This window comes from Colossoma macropomum, unplaced genomic scaffold (assembly GCF_904425465.1).
Source record: "Colossoma macropomum unplaced genomic scaffold, Colossoma_macropomum, whole genome shotgun sequence".
Classification (NCBI taxonomy): domain Eukaryota; kingdom Metazoa; phylum Chordata; class Actinopteri; order Characiformes; family Serrasalmidae; genus Colossoma; species Colossoma macropomum.
The window spans coordinates 7353911-7376177 of NW_023494810.1; the positions used below are offsets into that span (position 1 = coordinate 7353911).

Here is a 22267-nt window from a genome sequence, read left to right on the forward strand (position 1 = left end):
GAAACAGAGAGGACAAGAAGAATTTAACATCAACACACGATCGCCCATTTCATACATGTGTAAATGAAAAAAGTATATTTTTCCCCCTCATTTAGAATATAATGATTATTATCAGTATAGATTATACAATGCCAACCACCAGACTGTGGTATTGAAATGGTTGTAGCCACTGGCATGCTGTATGTTACAACTTGTTGTTGCTTCCTTTGTGCTTCATTGGTTGTAGATAAAATCCAACTGGTTAGTAAGAGGTCGATATCCACCCTCACTGTCAAAGGCTCAGCTTAAAAGCATACACAATTAAAAAAATAAGAAATTACAAAACCGGAGTAAACATACAGTTTACACAGAAATGCATTAACACAACTATTCAAAAACACGTCTCCCAGTAAAGAATAGAACAGCCTAATTCATCCTCTGCAAATCCTCGAGGGGGAGATTTGGTATTTGGTGACACTTTGGGTTTCGTTACATACTGCATAGAAACCATTCTTAGTGTACATCACTGATATATATGGTACTGTACAAACGTTAGAGACCACCTATTATTATTTCTTTAATATAGTCATAACAGTACGAAACATATTTAACTATTTAACTGAAAAAAATCTACACAAGCCTCAACAACTAAACATAATATCGTTCTTTTCAGGAGATTTGCTTTCAGTTTTTTGGAAGAAAATATATTTTTTCACAACCTCCAAAGTTCAGTCTTAGAAGTTGGTTGCACTTTTTGCTTCTCACAATCCAAATTATTCCAAACACGTTCAGTGATGTTGAGGTCTGGACTCTGGGGTGGTCACTCTATTGTTCTTTGTTTAATTTGCAAAATGTTGTCTATTTTCTTTTCTCAGAAAGGGATTCTTGACAGCTACACGTCCTTTCAGACTCAAAGCGCTGAGTTGTCTTCTCACAGTGGAAGGATGGACAGAAACACCTTTGGATTGTTTCAGCTCTGAAGTAAGAGTGGAGCTTGATTTTCTCCTCTCTTTCATAGAGGAAAGTGCTGTTTATCTGTTGGGGATAGTTTTGGTGGTCTACCACGTCTTGCATGGTTGTTAGGAGTCTAATTTCTTCTATATCTTTTAATTATGTTTTGAACTCTAGTTTTTGACTTATTTTCCTTTGACGTTCTCATTAGATTATCTTACATCTCCTCAGACGTATCTCCTGAAAAATGGACAACATGTTGACTGGAAGTTAAATAAATGAAGGGTGGTCTCTGACATTTGCACTGTACTGTAGGCTTTTTTAGACTTATTTTTACAGATAATACTTCTTAAAAAGAAAATAAATGTTTGAAATTCATTCATTTAGGCATAGTATTTCCATATTATCAGTGTCTAACACATAAAGACAGGTCAGGACTTAAAATTTGTAGTAGCTCAATTACATAATATGGTTTATACACAGTTTGTAAGTGTAATAAATTGTCCATAACTAAATTAACCTGGTCCTTGCCAGAAAGTTATATGCTAAGACAGACGATGCAAATTCAAGGTACATTGGATATTGTGCTAATCTGAATTTCATTCAAAAAACATCTGCAGTTCTTCTGCTCACGGGCCTCTAACGGCATTTTCCATCAAAGACTTTTTGTTGAACGCTGGCAGATATGAATCTCGGTATTTCAGAATCCACCGTAATGCAGCAGAGCTTGAAAATCCCACAGGAATCAGCTTTGGACTCTCACTGTCCCACCACAATCCTGCGAGTGTAGTAGCGCAGTCAGAGCCGAAAAGCTCTGAAGGAAGTGCTTCCAGCCTGCCGTCGGCTTTCACTGAACGGACTTCAGAGCCAAACTGTCCCTCTCTCTGCTTGGAGGTCCTCAGGAGGATCCTGGAGGTCTACAGGTTGTTCTTCTCTGTGCATTCGACTTCCGTATTGCGAGGAAAGTACACAGTGGTCTTGTGTTCTTCGTAACGGTCGATGTGCTTCAGGTGCACCACCATGTGCAGGGCGTAGGCCAGGACGAGCAGCAGGATGAGGGAGGTGATGAGGCCCATGAGGATGGCCGGGGTGAAGAAAGTGGCGCAGTCGCTGGCTGAGGCAAACTTGCTGGACTGCACGTTGAAAGCTTGGATCTGGTGAAAGAAATCAAAGCAGTGTTTGGTGAAAAGAAAGCCTAGTAATTTATATATCCATGCTTTGCACACAAATACATCCTTCATATAATACTGTTTGAAGGCTGGACAGAACATTGTCAAAAATCCCATTTTTGAGCTTTTTGCAATTATGTTTTGCTTTCACAGTCATGTAATTTCTTCACAACAAACAGAATGGGAGCTAGGTGCTTCTTCTTGTTCTTATAAACACAGGAAACCAGAAAATGCATTTACTGATCACGGTCTAACTTCTCACTTCTGATTTGGTGCTAAAACACCTTTAGAGGGCAGCGGTGAGTATTGTTTGTTTATTTGAACTAGAACAATGTCTTGTCAGTTGCGAGCTACTAAGTATCGATAGCTAGGAAGCAAGATAGCTAATGTGGCCACTTCAGGCATGAATTTTAATAGTTGATTATTTAGCAATTAAATTGTTAATTACAATTGTTTATCCGGCAATTAAGCATCAGCTAAAATGTGGTTATTGTGACAGGCCTACACTGAGAAACTGGATTGCACACAGTTCAGGTTTTGTCAAAATACATACATTTTTATTGTGCATGCTTACAAAGGTCACACTGGTAGAGCAGAGCAGGTGTAAATGTCTCTGTAGAGGTGTAATCGAGGGTTTTAGGGATAACTTAATAGGCTAAGTTTTTAGGGACTAACTAAACTGATAGGCTAAGCTGAAAGCTCTCTGACTTAAGCTGTTTTAACCCCTTGAATATTAAGGACCCACCATTCAGGCTTCTATTCTTCACTGCTATAAAGCTATAATGACATAATTGGAATTGTTAGTGGAACTGTCCATATCATTACTGAATAGTAAGCTTTAAGATGTAATGTACTTGGGAAATTAAGGGGTTTATGGTGCTAACTAGCTGTGTTAAAGTCATAGCCTTCACTGCAAGCTAAGAGAAATTGAAGAAAATTGTAGTGAAATTGTAGAGCTCAACACAAAACACAACTTTACATTTCTCAAATGCAAATTATCGTCAGTATTTGTATGCGTGTGAAAACTGTAAGGTTAGACTAAACGTATTTTCGTTGTGTGATCAAGGTTTTCAGAGATAAACATCAAACTTACAGGCTTAGCAGAAAGTTCACCGCCTTAACATTGTTAGCTAGGTAAGCTAATGTTGTAGCCTACACCATTAAATACTGTAGCACAGCCAAATAGGATTTATACTTTATAGGATTTATCATCATTTTTCCTACTGTACTATCCCTACAATTAAGGCAAAAGCAGAAAGCACAACAAGATGTTACCTCAAGACAAACAGAGCAACAGTATTTTAGCTAACTAGCTAGCTGGCTACTCTGCTGAAGCTGTTTCTGATGGTGGCGTTCTGCTTAGCCTATGAATCAGATTAAAATCATGTTTACACAACAAAAACTATATCTGATCGATCCTAACAGTGTGTAACAGTGTTTAAACTGTAACTTTTCACATTCACACAAAATAAACAGAACTGTAAACTGAAATTAGTAACACACTCATTTAGGTTGTGCTCTACAGTATGTAATTAGGTTGAAATGGATTTTGGCCCAGTCAACCTGGCAACATTAACCAGAAAAGAACACATTTATGCTTTGACTATTGAGCAAATTCTTCATATTTGACAGATATCGCAACAGAAAACCCCAAAGCTCAATTTAAATCTCATTTCCAATGTAAGCAATGCTTTGTAGATGTCCCTGGGAAAACAGAGTAGTCCCTAGTGGGGTGGCCCAGATAGTAGAGCAGTGCATGTTACATCATGTATCCTGCATGCCATGGCTGGGGTATCCTCTTCAAAAAAAAACAACAACCAAGATTTCTATGTGAACTGTAATTATTACACTGCATCCTGACCAACTACTTCAATATTAATAGAGCATATACTCAAATATTTAATATTAAGTAAATACGTGTTCATGAATGCTGTTGCATGCTTACCTGGAAATCAGTGAATGTTATATGCCAGTTTGCTGAGTTGTCAGTGTTGGAGCTGGGCACCAGCAGCGTGTCGTATTTCTGGAGGCTGCTGACATGTTGGCAGTGATAGGAGTTGGTGGACGGAGCATAAACGTCAGTCGCATTGAACGTGGCCTCGTGCGTCCAGTTGTAGTGGATGTGAACACTGTCCAGAGTGAACCAGTTCTGTCCTGCTGACTCGTAGAAAGTGTTGGACATCTGCAGTCTGATGAAACACAATGCAGAGATGCAAGTGTTTCCTTGGCATGAAGACGTGTCCTTAATGGCTTTATTTTAAATTATACAGTAGCACTGAAGAACTATACTGACCTGATGGACAGGCCTCTGAGGTCCTCCACATCTCCAAAACGTAGGTTGAGTCTAAAGAAAAAGCACAAGCACTTATAGCAGTTATATCTATAATCAGAGTTATACCCTGAGTTGTAATGGAATTTAATCCCACAACAAGTAATAACAAAAGCATTATTTCTTACTCTTGGAAAAAGAGAAGTATTCTGTGTAAAAAACAGGTTCTAAACTTGTGATCGATGACAGCATTTATAGAAAAAAGAGGAGATTTTATTATGATTTGAATTTGACAGACAGTTATTATTATGTGTATAGTCTCATTTTGTGGAAAGAAAAACATTTAGGTTTTTTCCATGTTTTTGTCATTTGTTGACACTGAAATATGAAAAAAGGGAAAAAAATACCTTAAATACAAAATGTAAGCATAATCTAGGCCTTCATATAATTTATTAGATAACTAATTAATCATGTACTTGTGTGATTAATATTATTAATGATGATGACTTGAGATATTGATAATGGGTATTGGTTCAGCCTTTAACTTGTCGAAAATAACTCATTAAAACCTCCCTGGTATTCCAGTCAGAAAAGAAATCAAAATAAAGTATGAACTAAACTTTAAATAAACCGCCTTTATTTACAGGTTAGAATTTTTTTTTTCAGAGATTTATGTTCATCCCTTACAAATTTCTGAATAATTTCTCAGCATCATTCTCACATAAGAGTCAATCCATGTGAAATCACCAAAGGCCTCCCGACTGTCCACTTCTTAAAGCCTCTTTATCTGAGAGATGAGTGAAGATGCAAATCTAAAGTGCTTATGGTCTGTTGGGCAGAATGATATAATTTCCTAGAAGTATTAAGCAAATGTTGTGATGGTGAGTTAAGAACTGATAATGTGAGGAAGATTCACCCTGAAAAAAATAATAATTCGACTTACGTGGCTTTATCTTTGCTGCAGAATGATCCTTTGGTGTCCACCAGTGCGTCAGGGCCAAAAGCCCTCTCGGTCAGGTCTACTAAAGTGTGGTTTCTGTATCTGATGGCCAGCTTCCTGGCCCTAAAGAGAATGCAGGTTTTGCCATTGTAAGCTACATTCAGAGGAGAGTAGGGCATGATTCCTGCCGACTGCAGCAACTTTCGCCTGCTCCGAGGAGGAGACTGTGGCCGCCAGTCATGAGGCTAAAAGAGATAAACAGATTTGAATGCACACACGTTCGCCTACTTAACATGTACATTAGGACTGGAAGCCTCTGACTATGTAACAGTATTATTCAATTATGGAAATGATTCAGTGCAGCATGGAGTCTTGAATGTCTTCACGTTTCAGTAATTTGTTACGTTTCAGAACTACTTAGAAAAATACACTGAATCCACAAATGTGACTGTAGGAAATACTCAGTATTGGAATATAGCCAATAAAACCTTTTTGGGGGGGAAAATTACATTTAAAAATAGCCAAAGACTTTTATTTTCATCAAACAATATGCACATACTTCTTACATACATTCTCAATACCTTCATACTGATGCATCAGTGCAGTTTACATACCCTTAATGTTCATGTAATGACATTTGACCAAATTTATCAACCCCCCTGGGGTAAGAATGCTGATCTGGGATCAGCTTATGCCTTTTACACTGAATAGAATTACATGAACTGATAGATCAGTGTTCTTACTCTGAAGTGTTTGATAAATATGGCCCAGTTAATCAGAGGCTTCTATGAAAGTATAATGTTTCCTATAGGAGCAGTATTTCAGACTCGCTCAGAACAGGGAATTTGTGATTAAAAATGTCTAGATTCTGCTAATCTGTCTTCCAGAGAGACGCTGCAATCTGTGTGGCATTAAACTCATCTGGTCTGGAGCAAAAGTTGCACTCCAGTGCCAGTCCAAGGTCACATTGGTGCGCTGGCAGAGCCTCACCTGCAGCGCCTGTCTGAGCAGCTTCTCCGCCGTGAACAATGAGCCGTCCCCATATGAGCCACCCCGGCTCTCGCCAGCCACTCCATCTGTGGATTATTACAGACGCGGAATATGAGGGATAATAATAATAATAAGGTCGTCGAGTGGCATATATGTCTTGGTGATATGATTTAAAAGGCCCATATCATGGAAAAAAAGCTTGCTTTTTTAAATAAGAGTTTGACTGACAATGTACATAAGTTTCAAAACACATCCTTCACTGCCCACTCCATACAGTCCATGCATGGAAACTAAGCTGAACAAAAGCAAGTTTTCAATTCATTATGTTTGTGATGTCACATAAGACTCATTTAGGCTAGAGAAGGTTAACAAATGTAGCATTTCAGCCTCAGATCTAGACTTTTGAAAACAGTGGCTGGGGTCCAAAGCCCCCGAGGATTTCAGTCGAAATTTAACAGTTTGCTTTGTACTTTTCAACCGGGACTGCTTTTTTAACGAGCCAAATCTTACTTACAAAGGAGTCACAATCAGAACAGAGCTCATTTACAGATATCAGTCTTAGACACAGTGACAAAAACAGCCTGTTAAATCAAAGGTTTTTTTCTGAAATCAGGCAAAAATTGTTTGAGTCCATGGAAAAAAAAGTAAAAAATGTAGAATGTAATATATTTTATAATATTATATAGAATAGAATTAAATAGAATAGAATAGAAACATAGTACCGACCATAGTAACAGTGATTTATGCATGTGTATCCATATATGAGTCAATGACAAATAAAATGTTCTTATCAAAAAGGATATGGTGTTTTTTTTACTATCAGCGTGAATCTCCTAAGTGTGAAATTGTTTCATGGCTTCAAATGGAATAAATTCATTTTAAAAGAGCATCATTAGTTTACTACCCACAAAATGTAAAGTGGCACAACCACGCATTAATAAAAATATATTTACCACTGCTGAAAATGTGTATAAACTAAATTTTGTACTTGGACACCCATATAATTTTTGTCCTTGAACTCAAGGTTATACATGATTTTTTTTAAATAAATAAACATTATTATGATAATAACAACACATTTTCACTGATTTTCCTTTTGCCATAACTCTAAAATGACCTTTTTAAATATTTGTGATAAAGGTCACTTGGATTCTTAATGATGCAAGAAGCACGTTAGAATAAAAGTCTCTGTTGTCAGTTGTGGTGCATGACATTTGATAGAATCAGAATTTATGGACCAAAGTTTTGCAAGTTGACCACTGTTAAAGGGGCCATGTTTTGCAACATGTGATGATTTTCAATGTTTCAAGTATAAAATCATACCAAACTATGTTTTAGGATTGTAGAGCTAATTCATTTTTAATAGTTACCTTAATCTGTGTATATGGTTGGATGGTTGCACCATCTGACATTGTGAGACTTTGGGAAGCCTAAATGTCCAAAACAAATTTTATTTTGACGCACTAACAATGTATTCACTTATAATAATAATTTTGATACATCATGTATTTATTAAATTATCTAATAAAGACTGAAGGACATGTACACAAAAATGCATGTCACTGACCCACATACAGTGCATACGATGCACAAGAACATTATAATTACTTACAAAATACTACTAAACAAAATGGAATCTGTGTAAATGGCCAAAAACACTAGATGATGTGTTGTGCATATCAAAATAACTCACTTTCTCTTACTCTGTGGTCTTGGGATGTGGAGTCATCTGAACTGTAAAATGGAACAAGAAACAAATGATTAAAATGATGCTGAGTTTGAGGTCCTTTAACCGTTTTCTCCAGGATTACAGAAACTCCAATATAATAACGTCACTTTACGGCACATTCAACTAAATCCGTTTCATCCGCTTTGATCCAGTCTTCAAGGATTGCCGAAGCAGATGGGATTTAAGCATTAGCTGAACACCGGAGAACACAGCGCCTGACAGAGTTTTGTCTTTGACGGTGTGAAAGGCTCAAAACATCATCACATTCAGATGGAATAAACACCTCATTGAGGACATTTTTGCACTTTGCTGTTCTGTTTTTATCAGCGGTGCCTGGGATTATCCTAAGATGAACTGCTGAAACATCCTAATCGCCACCATAATGCCAGATAAAGGGAGTTTAGCCGAGAGGCCTTCTAAGACGTGATTAAGGGTCAGCGGGATCAAGCAGCAAAGACCAGTTCTGGCAAGCAGGGAGGAAGGAGGGCACAGGTTAAGACTTGACCACCTGTCTTTGGAGCATAAAGAATGTCCAAGCTGTGTCAGTGGAGCAGCTTGTGGGAATCGGAGTAGTGGGTGAGCCGATCACTGACCCAAACCAATTCCTTGCATCTGTCACACTAATATAACCAATATCGAGGTTCTATTCACATTTTATCACTTACCAAATAGATTAAAAGTTAAGAACATTTTTGCTCCACTTATAAAGTTACCATTTCAGAGATATGAGGTTTTAAGACAGCCATGATTTACATGTATAGTCTTTGGCATATACTCATCCTGTGCGACACATAGGAGTGCTTTGTTGTTAACAAGCAAGATGTAAACAGTAATTCCACAGATTTTTCAAAATTTCTGCATTTTTCACTCACTAACATGTAAACAAAGTCAACCAGAGTGTTTTCATGTGAAATGGTTTGTTGTGGAGCAACTTACAGATTTGGATTTCTTTACAGTGGTGGTGATAGGAACCAGGGGTCACAATGTCTACAACACAAGTATTGCCATTTTATTTACTGACCAGTTTTATTTGTGGACTATTTTGCCTCACAGGGACTTGCATGTGTCTAGCCATGAGTTGATTTTAATATGTTTTAGGCCAAAATTGTCTCCAAAGTATTTAAAACAATGTGTCAGACATCATGCAGTGTATTCACAACCATTTCATGTAACAACTTTCTGTGAGAGAGCTTTAAGAGGGACATCTGGTTCCTATCACCACCACTATGAACAATTCTGATTCGGGAAGTTTCTCTATAAAGGAGCATTTCACTTCAAAACACTCTGAATGACTGTTTACATTTTAACCATTTAATTATGCAGAAATTTTAAAAATTCAGTGAAATTCCCCTTTAACCTTACCATATTATATATTGTGTGAACATTTCATGATCTGCCAACAGAAACGGTTCGCAGGGATTTTGAATGACATTTTGTTACATGCACTCAATGCAAAAATGTTTGTTTTTCTCTCTCCTATATAGTCATTTTGGAGATATGAGGTTCTGTTACAGCTCTCTACACTCTTAAACAAGATGGTTCTCCAACAGGTCTTTAGTAAAGACAATGGGCCTCATTCTCCAATATGTTCCTAAGTTTTTTCTTAAATTTGTTCTTAAGAAAGGTCCTAAGAAAAAGTCTACGTCAGGTTCATGACGTGCACTTTTGTGCTCTTGAGTGAGTGTAGATTCTGTTCTTACCTAACGACAAATCCCAAATAAGAAAACACTGGTAAATGTCAGATTCATCGTGATAACTGTGTAAGTGGGGTTTAAGAAGAAATTTCTACTTAAGAATAGTTGGTGAATGAGGCCCAATGGTGTATGTTTAAATGATTCTTTGCATGGTGAAATGGTTCTTCAGATTGTTGGAGAATGTGTTGTATATTCTATATAGAATTTATGTTCTATATAGAACCTTTTTGAAAATGGTTCTATATTGCACCAAAAGGGTTCCTTAAGATTGTTATGACGTCAAGCTTGTAACAATACAAGAACACTTTTTGGTGCTATGTAGAACCATATACAACACATTCTTAATATGAGGAACAATTTCACCATGCAAAGAACCATTTAAGCATGCAAATGGTTCTTTGAATGTTCATGGTTCCATAGAAACCACTGTCTTTGCTAAAGAACCCTTGAAGAACCATCTTTTTTAAGAGTTTAAATGTACTATCAAACTATGACACACTTTTAAAAATAAAGGTTTCTAAATGGTTCTAGGCTTGGACATGTAGCCCTAGGAAAAACCTCTAGATGGTACAGAACCTTTACATTATGTGGAACCTTAAAAAAGGTTGGGCCTCATTCATCAACCGTTCTGGGATTTGTTCTTAGTTAAGAACAGAATCTACGCACACTCAAGAACAAATAGGTGTGAACAATTCTGCAGTTTAGGAACACGCCATGAACCTGACATAGACTTCTTTTCTCAAGAACACAAGAAAAAACTTAGAATGATATTGGAGAATGAAGCTCATTGTTCACATTCACAAAAATGTGCAGTTACAAAAATGGTTCTTTAAAGAACCATCCGTTCAAAGGCCAAAAAGGGTTCTTCAGGAGCAGGACAAGAAGAACTACTTTTGGTCCCCTGAAGAACCCTTTTTGTCACATGTATTTATAGGAGTCAGTGCTCATGGTGTTCCTAGTCTTCAGTAGCACATCAAAACCTTTACATTGTCGTACCCTAACTTATATTGCCATGCAGAAGTCAGAAACTGTCCTTCATTTATTTATGTCCAGTCAAAACAGCCTATAAGTACAAGTTATTCATTTTTTCAGGAGATATTTCTGAAGACATTAGATATAAAATAACCCACTTGCATAAAAGAGAGGAAAGTCAAAGGGAAATAAGTGAAAAAACAGGAGTCTGAAAGGATGTGAGGTAAATCAAGAAGCCCTTACTGAAAAAGGAGAACAGACAATTTGCAAATCAAACAAAGAAGCTGCTGGTGTTCTCAGAACAACGGACTGACCACCCAGAGTCCAGACCTCAACATCACTGAATCACTGAAACCAACTTTTGAGACTGAACTTTGGTGGTGTGGAAAAACATCCCTGCAGAATACATAGGATAAAATAAGGAACTAAAAAAGAATGGAAGCTGTAATAAAGGCAAAAAGTGTTCAATGTATGTGTCCTGCTCCATTTCCTGATGGTGAAAAATGAATAACTTGAATTTGACTGGACATTAAGTAAACGAAGGGTGGTCTTAGATGTTGCAGGCATCTTATTAACACAACCATCCAAAGGCAGAGATGGGCCCAAACTGTGTACTAGGACTCAAATATCCCTGTTTCAACTAATCAGAGCCCAGGGGGAGCATTAAGTGTCTGAGGGTCAGTGTGTTGGACTGAAGTCCTCTAATGGCCTAAGCTATCGCAATCCTTTTGTCCTTGGGCTCACAAGTCAACTGTGCACTCAAACAAGACCTTTGCATGACATATTAACTAATAACAGCATGACTCTTATATCCCTAGATGGTAGCAGGCGCTGCAGCATGACAAGAATTATGAATGAACTATCTTATCGTATGTGTATTCAGCCGTGATTTGAGGATGAATGGCGTTCGTGACTCGTCTGCGTTGCGTCTCAGCTGCAAACGGAGGAGCGGCGGTGCTTCTGTGTTATTGTTGCGGGCAGATGCCATTGTTACATAACTATATTTAGCCCAACAGTGAGTAATCATTTATCTGAGTCCTATGCGACAAAATCACTTGGCAACATAAGCATCCCCAAAAACCAACCCTGAGCAAAACAGGGCTTTTCAAACATTGGGAATGATGAGAATGTAGATAAAAGTGGGGGGAAAAAAGCCCAAATCCCTCCTTCTCTCAGCTCCAACGACGGCTTAAGGGATGTGCCTGCGTCACAGCACCTGAACATGTGGGCCAGTCGGGCTGGCGGCGGCGCAATTATATAATCGATGGAATCCGCTGACCAACCCTGCTTTATTCGCCCTGCTGTGCGCGGAGGGAGCGCGCCTATGGGAGAAGATTAGTGCGCGTATCTTTAAAGTTGCGACGGCACCTCGGCTCTTCACCAAATAAAATCTCTTAATGCAGCATTAAAGCCTGCCGTGGCCTACATGTTGTAAACCTCCTTCATCTCGGGATGCTCCAGCTGAAAGAGCCTGATGACTTCAATATGTTGCCACTTATCTTTTTATTTCAGGTCTTTTTATTGAATTTGGATGCAATAAAAAGTAACTGACATATCCTTATACTTTGGGGTTTGCAGGAGCAAATATAAGAAAAGTGAAATAAGAAGTCACAAACAGCAAAAGTAGCGTTAAAGTCGGACATATGGTAGCAGTAAGGTCTATTAGTCTGTATAGAGTCTAATCTTTTGATATATATGACAAGACGTGGACAGGTAAACAGCAAACATACTGATAAATGACAGGTCTAACACTCTCTACTTCACTGATTGCTTAATAGAACTGCATACTTGTGATAAAGGTTCAAATACTGTTTGAACTCAGACAGCTGTACTGCTTTTGCACTGGGAAAAGGCCTAAGGCCAAAGAGATGGGGACTCAGTTAAAAGGTACAGTACAGTGCAAAAGACCAGTGCAGAGACCACCCTCCATTTATTCATTTACATCATTTCTAGTCAAAACAGCCATTACTTAATTCATTTTTGAGGCGATATTCCTAGAAAGATTACACATAAGATAATCCGCTTATATAAAAAGGAGACAGTCAAAGGAAAATAAGTGAAAAAGCAGGAGTTTTCAAAACTAGAGTTCAAAAATGATTAAAAAGACACAGAGAAAAAAAGGACTCCTAACAACCATGTAGGACATGGAAGACCAACAAAACTGTCCCTCAGATAAACAGCACTTCAAGCTGCTTCAGATCTGAAAACATCCACAGGTGTTTCTGTCCATCCTTCCACTGTGAGAAGACGACTCAGCGCTATGGGTCAGAAAGGATGTGTAGCTGTCAAGAAGAACCTCACTGAGAAAAGGAGACGGACACATCAAACAAAGAAGCTGAACAATGGACTGACCACCCCAGAGTCCAGACCTCAACATCACTGAATGTGTTTGGAATACCTGAGAAGTAGAAAATGCAAAACCAACTTCTAAGACTGAACTTTGAAGGTGTGGAAAAATATCCCTGCAGATTTCTTTGAAATATTATATTTAGCTGTTAAAGCTTATGTAGAAATTTACGTTAAATATATATTTTCTCCTTTCTTTCCTGCTGCTTAACAACTTAACAGAAGGCTGTTCTCTGACTTTTGACGTAACGTACTTGCCTTTCAATACTCATCACAGCATTTCTCTATGCTTTTAGTTCCTTTATATACATATTACCGTGTTTTTTCTGTTTTTTTGTATGCAGCCATGTTTTATTTTTTTATGTAAACATAAGGTAAATCTGTATCTTCACCTTCACATTTGCGATTTATTTGCTTCATATTAAAAACCTCCAAGCAATGTTGTTCTTTGGAACTGACAGAATCCTGTTCAGTGTATGTGGTCTGCTCCATATAGGCCGTCACCAGGGGGTGATTGATGCCCGACCAGATTTGAATCACTCAACAACAGTCGTTCAGCTTTAACCGAGAGATTTGTGCTACAAATCAAAGGAATTTACATTTACATCCACTTTAGGCACCATCTGGTGGATATAGGGGAAACAACATTCTGCCATCTTGTTGAAACATCTGAACTGATCACCATATGGATGATTTTTCCCACCAAAAGTTGAATGCGGCTCAGTGACCAATGTTTTATACAGCTCTACATATCTACGTATTACACCTGTTATCTATTGTGTTCATCTAGAAATCGTCTAAGCTCTTTCCGCTAAAAGTTCCTCCATCATGGCTTGCAGGTCAGCAATATACTGCATCATTAAAGGAGTCACTCTGTACGTGTTCCATACATGGCCAGGATCATTTCAGACGTATTGACTCCCTTAACATGCATTTATAAAGCTGCACAGGCCTGTATGGAGATGCACTCATCAAGATTTAGATGATCCCCCATAAAGCAGCTCAAGAAAACAATGTGGGCTTGAAACAGGCTAGAAATCAGAAAACCAGCCCCTCTCACATGATGCCCATCAGCATCTCTGCACTAAAGGCATGTTCCCTGCTCCACCTTCAATTCCTCCACCGGTCTATTGTCTTCTGTGCATCATCATTCTCCCCCCTGGATTACATGTGCACCAAACATTAGAACATCAGAAAGGCTCCCACCTGCCACAGAAAGCTTATTTTAAGGAGCAGCTATGGATTGGCCCTGTAAACCGATGCCTTCAGAGCAGCCAGCGATGGATTTTTCTCTTGGGTTTCACTGACAGAGGCTCGTTCAGTTTCACTGCAGATCCAGCGTGCAAGTCCAACACACAAAGACAAGCAGAGCAGCAGCTTTTTCGACCCAGCAAACCAGCTTAAAACACCCTACTGAGGAAACCCTAACACAAAGGGGCGTACAAACTATTTTTTGTTCTACACCCTTAAAAAATATGGTTCTTCAAGGGTTCTCTAGGCAGGGCAACGGTTCTATTTAGAACCATAAGTCCTATATAGAACCATTTCATGCTTAAATACTTCTTTGCATGGTGAAATGGTTCTTCAGGCTGTTACAATGTCAAGCTTGTAAAGATAGAAGAACCCTTTTTATTGCTATACAGAACCATTTTAAAAAGGTTCTATTTAGAACCATACACAACACATTCTCTACGACTCTGAAGAACACTTTCACCATGTAAAGAGCCATTTAAGCATCAAAATGGTTCTATGTAGAACTCATGGTTCTAAAAGGAGAACCCTTGAAGAACCATCCTTTTTTACGAGTGTAGCTTCAGGATGCTCCCACTGCTTCAGCATCATTGAGGCTGAGCCTTTACCGACACTGTAGGTTCCTTTTTTAAATAATGAAGCTCACCTCTTGTCGACGAACGCAGGAGCCTGTTGGTAAGACGAAGGAAAAATCTGGAGGAAAATGAATGAAAACAAAGCCAGAGCCATCGCGCGCCCCCGTGTTGCCATGTGTACGTCCGCGCGCGCTCGCCACAGACGCCGACTGACCGTTTTCACTCCAGCAACGGCCAATGAAAGCCCCGCCCCCCGGCGATTGACGTGGGCGGCAGCCAATGAGAGCTCGGACGCGCCGATCGCCAAGCGCACGGCCACGCCCACCCTTTCTCGAGGAACGTGCTAACACAGTTGTGACGGGAAGAAAGATTCACTTCACCGAACCGATTCTTCCGAACTGTCCTTTTCAATGAATCGAGTGTAGTTTTAGTGATGGGAAGTACGAGTCATTTCACCGAACTGATTCTTTCAAACTATACGTTTCAATCAATTGAATGTGGTTTTAGTGACGGGACATACGAGTCATTTCACCGAACCGATTCTTTCGAATTGTCCGTTTTAATGCATTGAACGTCGTTTACTTGATGGGAAGTTCGAATCGGTTCAACCAAAACTTTCTTTCAAGACGATTTAACGATTCACTTTCGTGCATGGAAGCCCACAGTGGTATTTGAGCCACTTCGTTCTCATCCTTACAGTGACTTTCTATTCAATAAGTGAGTCTGATACCCACTGCTGCTAATTGTCTGTGAGTGCAAGGCTGGGCAAAATATGTAACTGAAAAAAGGAAGCTACAGTCTACAGAAGGGTTCTTCTTAATCCTACTCCTGGGGACCCAGTGTCCGACTTTCCATGCCTTAACACACTGATCCAGATAATCAGCTAATTATCAAGGCCTTCATGAGCTGGGGCAGCTCTGTTGAGGCAAGTAATAGTGGAAACTGTGCCAGAGGGTCCCCAAGAGCAGGATTAAGAAACACTGGTTTACAACTGTTTGGGGTCTCAATCAAAAGGGGCCCTGGACAACAGACATCAAACTGAGAATCGTCTCGCAGGCTTCTGCCTTTAAGAGAGTCTGGTGCATTTTGTCATTAACATGGCCACAAACCACCTACTTTGACAGGAAAGGACATTTGACCGACATGCAACATATCCAACCACAAAGCATTGTCCTCTGTAATGTATATGAGCAGGCGAACATGTGAGGATATCTTATTTACTAGCTGCTAAAATTCTTCAATAACGTTTAAGCAAGTGATGCCATAATATTCACAACCTTTTTTAATACAGTGCAGTAGTTATCAGACCGTCTGTGTACGTGTGGGGCGTCTGAGGCTGGAATAAAGCTAGCAATGTTGTCTGAAGTTTATTTGCATAGACTTAGTGGAAGTTTCTGATGCTTCTGCTGCTGACATTGGGTCTGTGACCAATAAACAATATTTATTGTTTAGGCCTAGTTAGTGAACATTATATAATAATCCAGCAATGTAATTGGCTTGTTGAATTTTCTCATCTGAGATCTGATTGGGCTGTTAAATTGTTCCTCCTGCGATCTGATTTACTAAATTCAATTATTTATCCTAGTAATCTACTGGGCTAGTGAAAATATCAGTGTGACTGTGATTGAAGAGGAATTTGCGTCTTGCTCTGTGACTGGCGAGCTGAAATATTTTCTTGCTAGTTTAATTCTGACTCCTGACTGGTTTGTTGAATTGTCTCTCTTGTACTCCTGCTATTTCACTTTCACTAGTTGCTGGTTAGTATCACACATCTGGACAATTTAGTGTTGCAGTACAAATATTATCTTTGTTCTCAGAGCATGGTAGAAAATAACAGCTCACAGACACAATGAACATGTGGAAACATAAAGGGTTTGTTTTTTGCTTAGGGCCCCCAAAACAGCATGGTTAATGTGTACGAATTTTTTTATTACACACTGAGATGTTATTACGTTAAATTACAGAGTCTTATTTAAATTGTATAAGCCGATGTCTGGCTACAACATAAACAAATACATCGCATAGATGCTGCCCCAAGAGATTCGATTCAGTTTGAATTGGTTCGACCCATTTATGGAGAAGAACCGGTTCAACATCACCATCGACACATTAATAGTCCATATACTATAAACACCATTTCTCTTCCTCTTTCTCCTCCTCCTCCAATGAACTCAATCAATCTGTAAAGTCAATGAAATAAATGTGCTAATTAATCATAAGACCATTATAAAAATGCTTTTATGAGCAAGGTAATTTAATATGTTTGGACTCACCTGCTGTTCAGCGAGGCAATGACCCAGATTTGCACTGCACACCTCCCCCACCACAACAGTGTGTAAATTAGTATGCGATCTCTGCAGGGGAAACATCCTGCAACAGACAGGAGAACAGCTTGATATGACGACAATGTTTAGAAAAAGTACAGTAAAACCATCTGAGTTCACCATTCATGAAGTACAACATTAATTTAAGTTGTTTTAGCCAGATTAAGCCTAAATGCAGACAAAAATGGATTTTCAATAATAAATCACTACTAGAATTATGATTATGATTTGGTTTAGACTAGTCCATGTCTGGGAACACTGTCTTAGGCCTAAACTCCTTTTAGATTGTAGAGTCTCTTTAGTTTATTTGGTTTTATATAAGATTAATTATTGTATGCCAATATTTACAACTATACTACCTTATTATTATTATTATTATTATTATTATTATTATAGTTGTACTCTGTGCACTCAATGTTTACAGTGTCATATTTCAAATTATAAAATTATATTATGTAGCACCTCAGCATATTTAGTTTCTTTGGTTGTATGTTTTCTTAATTATTTCTTTCACTGTAAGTGATTTTTCCGTTTTTTGACGAAATTACTTTGAACAAAACTGCGCTAAGACGTTAAAGACGTGGAAGAGAAATACGCAGATTTTCAAATCATCGCCTCTTCTATATGTGCTGTAGGTATGATATTAAGATCAGGTGGAAAATTTTTTCATAAACTTTTTTTCACATTTCAAGCGCAGCTCCTGTAATCAGAAACCAAGCTCACAGCGTATGAGTCGTTGTTAAGTATGTAAATTTTATATGGGAAATAAAAAACTTTTTTTTTCAATTAAGAGACAATTTAGTGTAAAGACGAGCGGGCGTTCTTGTGGACACCTATGGGGGACGTGAGAGAAGCCATTAGCGCGAAGCATGCTGGTCTCGGTCTTTCCTCCCCGGACTCGGATCCTCCAGCATGGGTACGACCCTCAGCCTCTCAGAAAACTCATTAAAACAGCAGTTTAAGGCGCAACTGAACACTCATACTCACATGTTCACACAGTTAAAAGTCTTATGCACCGGGTTGTGCAGGTAAATCGTGTAGTTGAGGCGTATTTTCGGTGTTTTTGTTGTGTTTAATTGCTGTAAGACAACGTGGAGAGCAGGAGCGCCATGTTAGGCTGCGGCGAGGCGGCGGTGTTTATTAAAAACACAGACAGCCGAGCGGATATTGATTATAGGTAGAGAACGAGATCTGATAATAGATGTATTTTCATGGCGAGACTTATTTGAGGGTCCAGAGTGAATTTTCCGTTGATAAACTTGCTTCCCGAGGCGTCTTCAGTATTGCCGTAAAGGCCCGTGGTACCGAGCGGAGAGCATCGCCTGCTAACTCCACTAACGGCTGTTTTTTAGGGCCACATTTTTGTTCTTGGGCACTAAAACGGTGTAAGAAATGTCAACGAACATTCTCGTGTTTCTGTAAGACAAACGACACATCGAGAATATGGCAGTTTCTTAAAATGGAGCGTTTAAGGAATTAGAAGTTTCTGAAGGAGGTCCGTCAGTCGAATAATGTAACTTTTAGTGATGGATGTTTTTGTGGAAAAAAGCTTACAAACTTGTCAGCTTGGTTTAATTTGACTGATTGTTCTCGTACAAAAATTACATTAAAGTAAATTTTGCGCAGTATTGTGAAGTGTAACTCGACACAAACCAACACTACTTTTCCAGAAAGCACACTTTTTATTTAATTTAAATGAATTTAAGAATTTTTTTTTTTTTAAAATAACGTGGAGCACACAGGAAATGACTCAGTGTATGGTACTGGATATCATGTAAATACACACAACTAAACTACTTTCCACTGGGGGTGCTGATATTTTATGAGCATTATGTATGTAATCAATATCTAGTGTATTTTTAAAAATATTAACCCTGTTCTGTTCTAATTCCATGTAGGTTTATGGGTGGCAAAGTCAGTCATTAGGGATGAATTGAATATTGTCAGTGGACAGCACTACTTGTAATGTGTACTATATATCTTACGGCTTAAATCTTATGTTGCTGTAGGCAAGTGTCGTGGACTTCGTACCGCCAGAAAGCTGCGGGACCACCGCCGTGAGCAGAAATGGCACGACAAGCAGTACAAGAAGGCCAATTTGGGCACCGCCCTGAAGGCTAACCCCTTTGGAGGAGCTTCACACGCCAAAGGAATTGTCCTTGAGAAAGTGTAAGTAATGTCTTAATTCCCGAAAACAATGTTTTCATACTGATGCTCGTTATTGCACACTTATCAATTCCCTTCCTTTGTCCCTTCACAGTGGTGTTGAAGCCAAGCAGCCTAACTCTGCTATTAGGAAGTGCGTCAGGGTCCAGCTGATCAAGAATGGCAAGAAGATTACTGCTTTCGTCCCCAATGACGGTTGCCTGAATTTCATTGAGGTAGGTGTCGGTTTTTGAAGACCTGTGTTGGAGTGTTTGGCAGTGCTGTTGGAAGTGATACATTAATTAATGGTACCTTGTTCTGAATGTACATGCTTTTTCTTTGCCCTGCAGGAAAACGATGAAGTTCTGGTGGCAGGATTTGGTCGTAAGGGACATGCCGTCGGTGATATCCCTGGTGTACGTTTCAAGGTGGTGAAGGTGGCCAACGTTTCCCTCCTGGCCCTCTACAAAGGCAAGAAGGAGAGACCTAGGTCGTAAATACATGCCCATTACACAATAAATGGAAAATTTTCAGATACAATAACGGTTGTCTTGTTTTTAATAACTTCTGATTCTGAATTATATAATTCCTGATGAGAACTTTGTCATGTTCACAGATAAAGCCTTATAGAATGACTGTTCTGGTGCTGGGGGGTTGGTGACTGATGCTCAAACACACCTGATTTAACCCAGAAGTTTGTTTCAAACTGTGGTTGGTGTGTTTTTGAGTGTGTGTTGATGGGCTCTGGCCCGCCAGGACCAGAACTGGACACTCCTGTATAGGGCATATTCTATTGGTTCAGTTGTCCAGTTCAGGAGTTCTCAGTGTAGTACATGGAGCCCAGCAAACAGTCCATGTTTTTACACTCTCTCTTTTACGCTGCCTTTTCTGTGTTCCAAATGACCTGGATCAGATGTGTTCAGAACTAAGTTAAAGCAATAAATGGCTGATCCAGCTGGTAAATTAGTTGATTAGCCTGGTTAAATCTAAACTTGTGCCTAGTAGCACTTTATCAACATATCACAATACTGGGGCCTTCTGAATTGTCAAATCCTAGATCTTATGAGGAGATTGACCTGTGGTGCCATCAATTTGATTAAAGGGGGAAAAGAATTAGGAGACCTTGATGGTGGAAGTCTGTTTGGTCTTTTTACAACCTGAATTATTCAAGAATTTTGTTAAATGTGTTTGTAGTGGTACTGTTTTGAGCTGGGCCTTGAAAGATGTTTTTGGCAGCAACATATTTAGCATTTTTAATATCACGTGTTTCATTCAGCATTATATTATGAGGTTTACTCCTTGTTAAATATCTTACTCATCCGTCCAGTCTGGGTTTACTTGAGATTTCTTCAGTCCTGTATCTTGAAGTATCCGTTTGCGTATATGGTACTGTATTTTAAAATGAACTATTTTTACAAGGTTACATATTGACAACAGTGTATGTGTCTATATATGCACTTATTAGGAAGTGAATGAGCAGTAATACATTTTAGTCAAACATCCTATTACAATATCTTTAAATTTTTCTGTTTAATGACTGCTAAATGTTTTTCAGCTCGTATCTAGCTGAAATTAGCCTTATCAGTGCAGTGGTATTCAGATAACTTGGTTTTAAAGAACAAACACAAAGTGCAAAGACATGACAGAAGATGTGCTAGGAAAGATAGCGTGCTCTTAGCTAGCTAGGCTAATGTTAACTAGCTACCACAAGTTAAGCATAAACGTTGCATTTACTCTGTTTCACAGATATTAATGCAGCTCAGCTGGTTCATTCAGAATTTTAAAAAAGGAAAACTGAAAAACAAAATAACTTAATTGATGGTGGTCAGTAAGAATTACCCACTGAGACCCAGCTAAAAGGCCTGAAGTGTGATGTTTTGTCGGGTTGATTTAAGCCTTATGGGATAGTTAGCAAGCTGTTAGGTAATTGGAGAAGAAATACTGCTGTTGAGAAATATTTCAGTAAAAACACATTCTGGGGGAAAAAAAAACACGTATACTAGAATTGAGAATGATAGTGTTTGATTGGTGAAGTGACAGCAGAGATTCAGTGGCAACAGCCGTGTTGGCTGGATTCCCCGCTGTTTGTGTGAAGCCACCTGACCGCAATAGCCCCTGCTGTGCTTCATTATAAAGTCCAGACGGGGCTGTGTTGGCTTTAAACGTGGAGCCAGAACAGAGCCAGTTTAATAATAGAAATCAACCATGTGGGATTGAGGACACATTTGTAGCATCAAAGGAGTTTAAAGATCGAAATTTGTTGCTCAGCCTATTCATCTGTCCATTTATTTTAATGCAGTCTGAGCACAGTGTGGAAAATTGTGTTCCGAATGTTTATCTGGTAGCAGTTATGATTAAATTTGACCTTAAAGACAATGGACCTCATTCACTAACCGTTTGTAAGAAAACATTTTTTCTTAAAAGCCATTTACATGGCTTTTACAAAGATTCTGACATTCAGAATCTTTGTTTTCTTATTAGGGATTTGTTCTTGGGTAAGAACAGAATCTACGCACACTCGAGCACAAAGCTGTGAACAGTTCTGCGGTTTAAGAATAGGTCATGAATCTGATGCAGACTTTTTCTTAGGACCTTTCTCAAGAACACATTTAAGAAAACTCGGGAAGATATTGGTGAATGAGGCCCAATGCTCATCTTTGGTTTACCTCTGCTTCTGCAGCAGATGCTGCATTCATAAGGTTTTAAAGACTACAGATGATCACAGTATTACAGTTAGTAAAGTTATTCAATATTAGATGTTACAGGATGCTGCATTATGTCAGCCTTTGATGAATCAAGATACTCATGTAATCCAACCAAACTAAAATATTTTGGACAAAATAATGCAGGACTTTCTGTAAGGGGAAACTCCACCAATCTTTCTACAATTCTGCACAATCCAGTCATTGAGATGTGAAGTTATTCAGAATGGT

The 22267-nt window shown here is 38.8% G+C and overlaps 2 protein-coding genes across 2 annotated transcripts; one reads left to right on the forward strand and one right to left on the reverse strand.

Annotated features, from left to right (window-relative positions):
- Positions 1-1648: 1648 nt before the first annotated feature.
- On the reverse strand, positions 1649-15069 carry atp6ap1la (ATPase H+ transporting accessory protein 1 like a). Its single transcript, XM_036559616.1, has 7 exons — positions 14937-15069; positions 7992-8032; positions 6299-6384; positions 5312-5553; positions 4393-4443; positions 4045-4288; positions 1649-2084 (listed from the first exon to the last, which is right to left on the reverse strand). Exons 1-7 carry the CDS (start codon positions 15038-15040, stop codon positions 1848-1850), a joined length of 1005 nt encoding a protein of 334 aa, XP_036415509.1. The 5' UTR covers positions 15041-15069; the 3' UTR covers positions 1649-1847.
- Positions 15070-18040: 2971 nt separating this feature from the next.
- On the forward strand, positions 18041-19877 carry rps23 (ribosomal protein S23). Its single transcript, XM_036559881.1, has 4 exons — positions 18041-18105; positions 19199-19358; positions 19450-19570; positions 19685-19877. The coding sequence occupies exons 1-4, from the start codon at positions 18102-18104 to the stop codon at positions 19829-19831; spliced, it is 432 nt and encodes a 143-aa protein (XP_036415774.1). The 5' UTR covers positions 18041-18101; the 3' UTR covers positions 19832-19877.
- Positions 19878-22267: the final 2390 nt, after the last annotated feature.

Excerpts from the sequence above, each read along its gene's own strand:
- atp6ap1la (XM_036559616.1), bottom strand. The coding sequence starts at position 15,040 with ATGGCAACACGGGGGCGCGCGATGGCTCTGGCTTTGTTTTCATTCATT. Across the intron at positions 4,444-5,311 it reads TGCAGCAAAGATAAAGCCAC|ACTCAACCTACGTTTTGGAG; the intron begins GTAAGTCGAATT and ends CTTTTTCTTTAG. Across the intron at positions 2,085-4,044 it reads TAACATTCACTGATTTCCAG|ATCCAAGCTTTCAACGTGCA; the intron begins GTAAGCATGCAA and ends TTCTTTCACCAG.
- rps23 (XM_036559881.1), top strand. Across the intron at positions 19,359-19,449 it reads GGAATTGTCCTTGAGAAAGT|TGGTGTTGAAGCCAAGCAGC; the intron begins GTAAGTAATGTC and ends GTCCCTTCACAG. Across the intron at positions 19,571-19,684 it reads GTTGCCTGAATTTCATTGAG|GAAAACGATGAAGTTCTGGT; the intron begins GTAGGTGTCGGT and ends TTTGCCCTGCAG.